Below are 9,126 nucleotides of genomic sequence, written 5' to 3'. Positions count from 1 at the left end.
TTATCCTCTTAGTGACCCCTTCGAGATAGGATCCCGTTAACAACAAAATGTCATAATTCAACTTTCTCAAACATACAACTATTTTACACCATTTTAAAGATACACTTCTCCTTAATGTAACCACATTGTCCGATTTCAAAAAGGCTTTACAGCGAAAGCAAAATATTAGATTATGTTAGGACAGTACATAGACAAAAATAACCACACAGCCATTTTCCAAGCAAAGAAATGTGTCACAAAACCCCAAAATACAGCTAAAATTAAGCACTAACCTTTGACGATCTTCATCAGGTGACTCTCCTAGGACATCATGTTACACAATACATGTATGTTTTGTTCGATCAAGTTCATATTTATATCCAAAAACAGCATTTTACATTGATGCGTGATGTTCAGAACATTTTCAGAAAATGTTTTGCCTCCAAAACCTCCGGTCAATGAGCACACATATATTACAGAAATACTCATCATAAACGTTGACAAAATATATAACAATTATTTAAAGAATTATAGATATACTACTTCTTAATGCAAGCGCTGTGTCAGATTTCAAAATAACTTTACGGAGAAACCACATTGTTCAATATTCTGAGTATGGCGCTCATGGCATCAACAAAACTCTGAATTAGTGTTATAAATCTTTCCTTACCTTTGCTGATCTTCGACGGAATGCACTCGCAGGATTCCCACTCTCACAAGAAATGTTCATTTGTACGATAAAGTCCATAATTTTTGTCCAAATACCACCGTTTTGTTGGTGCGTCCAGAACACTATTCCAAAGGCACGAGGCGGGGGCGCAAATAAATAGACGAAAAGCTCAAAAGTTCCATTACCGTTTGTAGAAACATGTCAAACGATGTTTACAATCAATCTTTAGGGTATTTTTAACGTAAAAATGCGATAATTTTCCAACCGGACAATAGCGTATTCATTCCAGAAGGAAAAGAAGGAACGGCGAGCTCACCAAGTCCCTTGTCCTCAGACAGGCCACTGATTGACTGAGCTCCTATTTTCTGCCCAGTAACAGGAGATGGATGAAAAAAGTTTCTAAAGGCTGTTGACAGCCAATGGAAGCCTTAGGAAGTGCAACGTGACCCCACAGACACTGTAGTTTCGATAGGGATTCAAAAGAAGAACTCCAATTCTCAGATTTCCCACTTCCTGGTTGGATTTTTCCCAGGTTTTTGCCTGCCATATGAGTTCTGTTATACTCACAGACATCATTCAAACAGTTTTAGAAACTTCAGAGTGTTTTCAATCCAAATCTACTAATAATATGCATATCCTACCTTCTGCGTAATACAGCCCTCTGTGTGATGTCACGGTGTGTGAACGAGCCCCCTCCTGCGATACGGAGTTTGAAGGCCTGGGTGCCCCCTGGAATGGACAGGTACAGCGCCATCAAGAGGGAGGTCTGCCCAGGGGCGGGACTTCAGCCTGCCGGTGAGTTGATTATTGGCCAATGTTGTGACAGACCGCAATGAGCTACTGGAAATGAACTAATGTTTTTGTAATTGGTTCTATAATAAAGTAATGAATGTGCTAATATTTTTTTTCACCAGACTGATAGTAAGTCTCTTACTTGTGAGTTTCCCCTACAAACCAATTAATAACCTCTCTCTCTGATGGGTCTGACTGACTGTTCCGTCAGTAACAGTCAGTCAGACCAATCCTGACTGAGTTAAACTCATTGATGAATGACTGTTGTGACAGAAAACAAAGTTCTCAATACAAGTCTCCACTGCCTCTCTCTCTCTCTCTCTCTCTCTCTCTCTCTCTCTCTCTCTCTCTCTCTCTCTCTCCAGATTGATGACAGTCTCTCTCTCTCTCCAGATTGATGACAGTCTTTCTTTCTCTCTCCAGATTGATGAAAATCTCTCCATCGTCAAACTACAGAAGGCCTGCAGACTCCTCGTCTCCACCATCCTTATCCAGAGCGCCATTGTCAAGATGTACCTTAGTAACGCCCTGGTGGACATGGCGTTTGCTCTGAGCAAGGTGAGGATGACAAGATGACTACGAGAATGATGGTGATGATTATAATGGTTATGATGATGGTGATGATCAATTTAGTGATGATGATGACTATGATAATGGTGATGATAATGGAGATGAGGATGATAATGAAGATGATAATGTGATGAGGATGATGATTAGGATTATGATAATTGTGATGATCATGCTGATGATGGTGACTGTGATGATAATGATGACAATTACGATAACTATGATGATAATGCTGATGTTGAGGATAATGATGATGATGATGATGGTAATGGGGATGACGATAATGGTGATGATAACATATATGAGGTTGATGATGGTGATGATAATGGTGACAAGATGATAATGATGACAAGATGATAATGATATTGCTGATGACGGTGAGACCTTCCGGGGGGGGGGGGGGGGGGGTGTCGGAGGTCAAGGCCAGCGTCAAAAGAGGGAGCTTCCTATTGGCCAGGCTGGCGCTGGGACGCGTCTGTCACACACTACAGGTAAGCTGTCTGTCACACTACAGATGAGGTGACACAAACAAGCATGCATGCACACACACAGACCCACACACACACATACTACAGGTGAGAGAGGGAGATGGTGAGGACTGATTGTACTGATACTGTTGAGTTGATTGTGACTGTCTCTCCAGGATTTCTACAGCCACAGTAACTGGGTTGAGGGTTGAGAAGGGGAACAGACAGCCGTACAGCACTCTGATCAGACCTGACCTGCAACTGGTGAACCTGGCAGGTATTGTTTGTGGAACTATCTGTAGTTTATTTAAACCACCCCCAGATATACCCACCTATATCGGCACAATACAGGTAACTACATGCAACACAAACACGTAGCTAAAACGCCTACATTATGAAGGCATTTGTTCATAAAATAAAGAAACCTCTCCTCACGGATTGATAAAGAAGTATTTGGGTGTGTGCCATTGTCAACACTAAACCACTCCCTCTTTGTATCAGTCGACCAACCAGCCTGGAGATAATAGACTTGTCATGGCTTCTACACACTTCACACCCCTCTAAACATAGTCACTTTAACTCTACCTACATGTACATATTACCTCAATTACCTCGAATAACCGGTACCCCCTCACATTGACTCTGTACCGGTACCCCCTGTATATATAGCCTCGCTATTGTTATTTTACTGCTGCTCTTTAATTATTTGTTACTTTTATTTTTTACTTAACACTTTTATTTTTTTAACTGCATTGTTTTAAGGGCTTGTAGGTGAGCATTTCACTGTTGTATTCGGCGCATGTGACAATTACAATTTGATGACCCACACACTGCACTCTAGAGCAGATTGTCTCTCTCTCTCTCTCTCTCTCTCTTATCTCTCCTCCCTCTTCAGGCCCCAGTACTCCTGTTCTAACCCCCTCTCCTCCCTCTTCAGGCCCCAGTACTCCTGTTCTAACCCCCTCTCCTCCCTCTTCAGGACCCAGTACTCCTGTTCTAACCCCCTCTCCTCCCTCTTCAGGCCCCAGTACTCCTGTTCTAACCCCCTCTCCTCCCTCTTCAGGCCCCAGTACTCCTGTTCTAACCCCCTCTCCTCTGTCTTCAGGCCCCAGTACTCCTGTTCTAACCAACCTCTTCTCCCACTTCAGGCCCCAGTACTCCTGTTCTAACCCCCTCTCCTCCCTCTTCAGGCCCCAGTACTCCTGTTCTAACCCCCTCTTCTCCCATTTCAGGCCCCAGTACTCCTGTTCTAACCCCCTCTCCTCCGTCCTCAGGCCCCAGTACTCCTGTTCTAACCCCCTCTCCTCCATCTTCAGGCCCCAGTACTCCTGTTCTAACCCCCTCTCCTCCGTCTTCAGGCCCCAGTACTCCTGTTCTAACCCCCTCTCCTCCGTCTTCAGGCCCCAGTACTCCTGTTCTAACCCCCTCTCCTCCGTCTTCAGGCCCCAGTACTCCTGTTCTAACCCCCTCTCCTCCGTCTTCAGGCCCCAGTACTCCTGTTCTAACCCCCTCTCCTCCCTCTTCAGGCCCCAGTACTCCTGTTCTAACCCCTCTCCTCCCTCTTCAGGCCCCAGTACTCCTATTCTAACCCCCTCTCCTCCCTCTTCAGGCCCCAGTACTCATGTTCTAACCCCCTCTTCAGGCCCCATTACTCCTGTTCTAACCCCCTCTCCTCCCTCTTCAGGCCCCAGTACTCCTGTTCTAACCCCCTCTCCTGCCTCTTCAGGCCTCAGTACTCCTGTTCTAACCCCCTCTCCTCCCTCTTCAGGCCCCAGTACTCCTGTTCTAACCCCCTCTCCTCCCTCTTCAGGCCCCAGTACTCCTGTTCTAACCCCCTCTCCTCCGTCCTCAGGCCCCAGTACTCCTGTTCTAACTCCCTCTCCTCCTTCTTCAGGCCCCAGTACTCCTGTTCTAACTCCCTCTCCTCCTTCTTCAGGCCCCAGTACTCCTGTTCTAACTCCCTCTCCTCCTTCTTCAGGCCCCAGTACTCCTGTTCTAACCCCCTCTTCTGCCTCTTCAGGCCCCAGTACTCCTGTTCTAACCCCCTCTCCTCCCTCTTCAGGCCCCAGTACTCCTGTTCTAAACCCCTCTCCTGCCTCTTCAGGCCCCAGTACTCCTGTTCTAACCCCCTCTCCTCCCTCTTCAGGCCCCAGTACTCCTGTTCTAACCCCCTCTTCAGGCCCCAGTACTCCTGTTCTAACCCCCTCTTCAGGCCCTAGTACTCCTGTTCTAACCCCCTCTCTAGGCCCCAGTACTCCAACCTGTAGGAACTGTATGGGAGGTAACTGTACTGATAACATCCTACCAGAGGTCTTACAGCAGGGCCTGCTCACCTCTGGATACTTCAACCTGTTCTCCTCCAACAAACCTGCAGGTACACACACACACACACACACACACACACACACACACACACACACACACACACACACACACACACACACACACACACACACACACACACACACACACACACACACACACACACACACACACACACACACACACACACACACACACACACACACACACACACACACACACACACACACAATTTCTTCCCCTTCTTGATAGACAGCAGCTGATGGGGATCCTAATAAATACAACATAAAAACCTTTTATGTAATCTTTATTTAACTGGGCAAGTCAATTAAGAACAAATTCCTATTTACAATGACGGGCTAGCCCTGCCAGACCCGGACAACGTTGGGCCATTTGTGCACCGCAATATGGGACTCCCAATCACAGCCGGATTATGATACAGCCTGGAATCGAACCAGGGACTGTAGTGACGCCGCTTGCACTGAGATGCAGCGCCTTAGACCGCTGCGCCACTTTGGAGCATTGATGCAAACTAACTCACACACTCATCTCTCCCTCTCCTAGGTAAGTGTAGCCACAGCGGGTTGTTTGACCGGACCAGCGGTCGGGACCTGGTAGGGGGCATCAAAAAGGACGACGTGGGGTCCAGTCATGGTCACCTCCACCACACTGCAGCCGACGTGGCCGTCAACGCTACCATGGAACTACTGGAGGACATCAGAGGAGCTGCCGGGGACAAGGACTTCCTACAGTGAGAGAGAGAGGCGGAAGTAGGTGGGCAATGTTTAGGCAAGAGGTGATTATTTGTGATGTTTTGTGTTAAATTGGAGGATTTTATCACTACTATAGGCAAGGATTAGACTACTATATGATGAGGGAGATGTCATGGTAAACTGTTGTGAGGAGCTAGGATAACAAAGGGTGTTTTTGGTTCATAATTTCTACTCCATAATCTCCCTCGCTCGCTCTCTCTCATCCCCCCCCCTCCGGGTTAATAGGCATCACCCATTCGGCAGTGTTGTGTTTTTTCATCGACACCACAGGCAGTATGAGTGGTGACATCACTGAGGCTAAGAGAGTGTCCTTCTCCGTCATCGACAGTAAGAGAGGAACCCAGCAGGAAGCTTCATCATACATCCTGGTCCCCTTCAATGACCCAGGTGGGTGTTAGCCTGGTCTCAGATCAGCAGGAACATACATCCTGGTCCCCTTCAATGACTCAGGTGGGTGTTAGCCTGGTCTCAGATGAGCAGTAACATACATCCTGGTCCACTTCAATGACCCAGGTGGGTGTTAGCCTGGTCTCAGATCAGCAGCAACATACATCCTGGTCCCCTTCAACGACCCAGGTGTTAGCCTGGTCCCAGATCTGTTGTGGCCAACTCCAACATTATGGTCAAGCCACATGCCAATCACCTCCCTGAAATTGGGAGCAGAATAACTGTTTTAACCCAAAGCTCTTCTCTTTTTACTTGTGTGGAATAACATTACATTTTCACGTCCCATCAAATCTTACACAATTAGTAATTTGTGGTGTGTGTGTGTTTGTGTTTGCAGGATTTGGGCCTCTGATCACCACAACAAATGACAGACATTTTCTAACAGAGCATCAACACCCTGACAGCATCAGGAGGAGGAGATGTACCAGAGCTGTGTCTGTCAGGACTACAGGTGTGTGTGTGTGTGTGTACAGGCATTGTCATGAGCAAAAGTTACATTCACAGTGCCAATATGAAGGCTGAACGGCTGCATTTGAAATGTGGTTTCCTGTTTTTGCAACTCTGCCAGAGCTGGTTAGTTAGCCAGTGGACTGAACATGTTATTTCCCATAGAATTCCAGTACTTGATCCCAGTGTGGTCTGACTCTCTGATGTGTTTGTTGTAATTTCCAGCTGGCCCTCACGGTGGCGCCACCCTCCTCTGAGATCTTTGTGTTCACTGATGCTCCTGCTAAAGACACTGCACTGAAGAGCACTGTCACTGCCCTCATAGAGAGCACCAAGTCTGTGGTTAGTAGCTTCCACTACTGTTAATCTTTCTCTCTCTGTCTCCTTCTCTTTCTGTCTCTCTCTGTGCTTCTGTTCATCACTGTCTCTGTCTCTCCCCCTTTTGGAGACAGTTTACTGTTCGTGGGCTCACAAGTTGTCTGAGTGAGATGTGATGAAGTGTGATGTAAAGACTAGCCATTATGATTCATCTCAACATATCTTATTTCTTTACTGCCATTCTTTCCTAACTTCCACTTTCCTTTCATCCTTTGTTCTGTCATCAACCTCTAACTCTCTTCTCCTCTCTCTACCTCTCCTCTGCTCCTTCTCCTCAGGTGACCTTCATGTTGACTGACAACCTCCGATCCAGTCGCCGTAGGCATTCCGTGCGCGGAGCTTCAGCCGTATGGCCCAGTCAGACGCTCAGCTGTATCGTGACCTTGCCCAGGCCTCTGGAGGTCAACCAATCAGTCAATCAATTGATCGTGTTCGCAAAGCAGTTGTCCCAAAGTGTTTTACAGCTTCTTATAGAATTCTCAAACATACTGTGGTCCCTTCCTCCAGGTCAGGCCATTGAGGTCACCAAGGAGGATCTGCACCGGGCCACCAGCATCATCGAGGACGCCTCCGCTGCAGCACAGGTCTGGTAATGTTTTGGCTTACAGGCTATAGATCAATGTCCTCCTGCTCAGTGTTCAGTCAGTCACTCTCTCTCACTGGACAAGCTGTACAATTGCACACCTTAACAATGACCTCAACTGTGTTGTTAACTTATCTAATGATTTGCCTATTAACCCCTCCTTTTCCACCTCCTCTTCCTCCAGGTGACTGTGTTGTTAACATATCTAATGTATTGTCTATTAACCCCTCCTCCTCTTCCTCCTCCTGGTGAATGTGTTGTTAACATATCTAATGTATTGTCTATTAACCCCTCCTCCTCCTCCAGGTGAATGTGTTGTTAACATATCTAATGTATTGTCTATTAACCCCTCCTCCTCCTCCTCCACCTCCTCTTCCTCCATGTGAATGTGTTGTTAACATATCTAATGTATTGTCTATTAACCCCTCCTCCTCCTCCTCCACCTCCTCTTCCTCCAGGTGAATGTGTTGTTAACATATCTAATGTATTGTCTATTAACTCCTCCTCCTCTTCCTCCTCCTGGTGAATGTGTTGTTAACATATCTAATGTATTGTCTATTAACCCCTCCTCCTCCTCCTCCTCCTCCTCTTCCTCCAGGTGAATGTGTTGTTAACATATCTAATGTATTGTCTATTAACCCCTCTTCCTCCTCCTCCTCCTCCTCCAGGTGAATGTGTTGTTAACATATCTAATGTATTGTCTATTAACCCCTCCTCCTCCTCCTCCTCTTCCTCCAGGTGAATGTGTTGTTAACATATCTAATGTATTGTCTATTAACCCCTCTTCCTCCTCCTCCTCCTCCTCCAGGTGAATGTGTTGTTAACATATCTAATGTATTATCTATTAACCCCTCCTCCTCCTCCTCCTCCTCTTCCTCCAGGTGAATGTGTTGTTAACATATCTAATGTATTGTCTATTAACCCCTCCTCCTCCTCCTCCACCTCCTCTTCCTCCATGTGAATGTGTTGTTAACATATCTAATGTATTGTCTATTAACCCCTCCTCCTCCTCCTCCACCTCCTCTTCCTCCAGGTGAATGTGTTGTTAACATATCTAATGTATTGTCTATTAACTCCTCCTCCTCTTCCTCCTCCTGGTGAATGTGTTGTTAACATATCTAATGTATTGTCTATTAACCCCTCCTCCTCCTCCTCCTCCTCCTCTTCCTCCAGGTGAATGTGTTGTTAACATATCTAATGTATTGTCTATTAACCCCTCTTCCTCCTCCTCCTCCTCCTCCAGGTGAATGTGTTGTTAACATATCTAATGTATTGTCTATTAACCCCTCCTCCTCCTCCTCCTCCTCCTCTTCCTCCAGGTGAATGTGTTGTTAACATATCTAATGTATTGTCTATTAACCCCTCTTCCTCCTCCTCCTCCTCCTCCAGGTGAATGTGTTGTTAACATATCTAATGTATTGTCTATTAACCCCTCCTCCTCCTCCTCCTCTTCCTCCAGGTGAATGTGTTGTTAACATATCTAATGTATTGTCTATTAACCCCTCCTCCTCCTCCTCCTCTTCCTCCAGGTGAATGTGTTGTTAACATATCTAATGTATTGTCTATTAACCCCTCCTCCTCCTCCTCCTCCTGGTGAATGTGTTGTTAACATATCTAATGTATTGTCTATTAACCCCTCCTCCTCCTCCTCCTCTTCCTCCAGGTGAATGTGTTGTTAACATATCTAATGTATTGTCTATT

General features: G+C 46.2%; 1 protein-coding gene and 1 long non-coding RNA gene across 2 annotated transcripts; both read left to right on the top strand.

The window, feature by feature from the left end:
* Positions 1-2,437: 2,437 nt before the first annotated feature.
* LOC115190610 (von Willebrand factor A domain-containing protein 7-like) lies at positions 2,438-5,741 on the top strand. Its single transcript, XM_029748786.1, has 4 exons — positions 2,438-2,499; positions 2,652-2,752; positions 4,721-4,849; positions 5,362-5,741. Exons 3-4 carry the CDS (start codon positions 4,750-4,752, stop codon positions 5,550-5,552), a joined length of 291 nt encoding a protein of 96 aa, XP_029604646.1. The 5' UTR covers positions 2,438-2,499; positions 2,652-2,752; positions 4,721-4,749; the 3' UTR covers positions 5,553-5,741.
* A 628-nt stretch (positions 5,742-6,369) lies between these two features.
* LOC115190603 (uncharacterized) lies at positions 6,370-7,443 on the top strand. Its single transcript, XR_003877372.1, has 3 exons — positions 6,370-6,806; positions 7,121-7,243; positions 7,350-7,443. It is a non-coding gene; the product is annotated as an uncharacterized LOC115190603 (long non-coding RNA).
* Positions 7,444-9,126: the final 1,683 nt, after the last annotated feature.

Source organism: Salmo trutta, chromosome 4 (genome assembly GCF_901001165.1).
Source record: "Salmo trutta chromosome 4, fSalTru1.1, whole genome shotgun sequence".
Lineage (NCBI taxonomy): Eukaryota > Metazoa > Chordata > Actinopteri > Salmoniformes > Salmonidae > Salmo > Salmo trutta.
The sequence above is the reverse complement of the archived record's forward strand: the minus strand, read 5'-3'. Positions and strand labels throughout refer to the sequence as shown.

Coding starts and splice junctions, on each gene's coding strand:
- LOC115190610 (XM_029748786.1), top strand. CDS start 4,750: ATGGGAGGTAACTGTACTGATAACATCCTACCAGAGGTCTTACAGCAG. Junction 4,850..5,361: donor CTCCTCCAACAAACCTGCAG/GTACACACACAC, acceptor TCCCTCTCCTAG/GTAAGTGTAGCCACAGCGGG.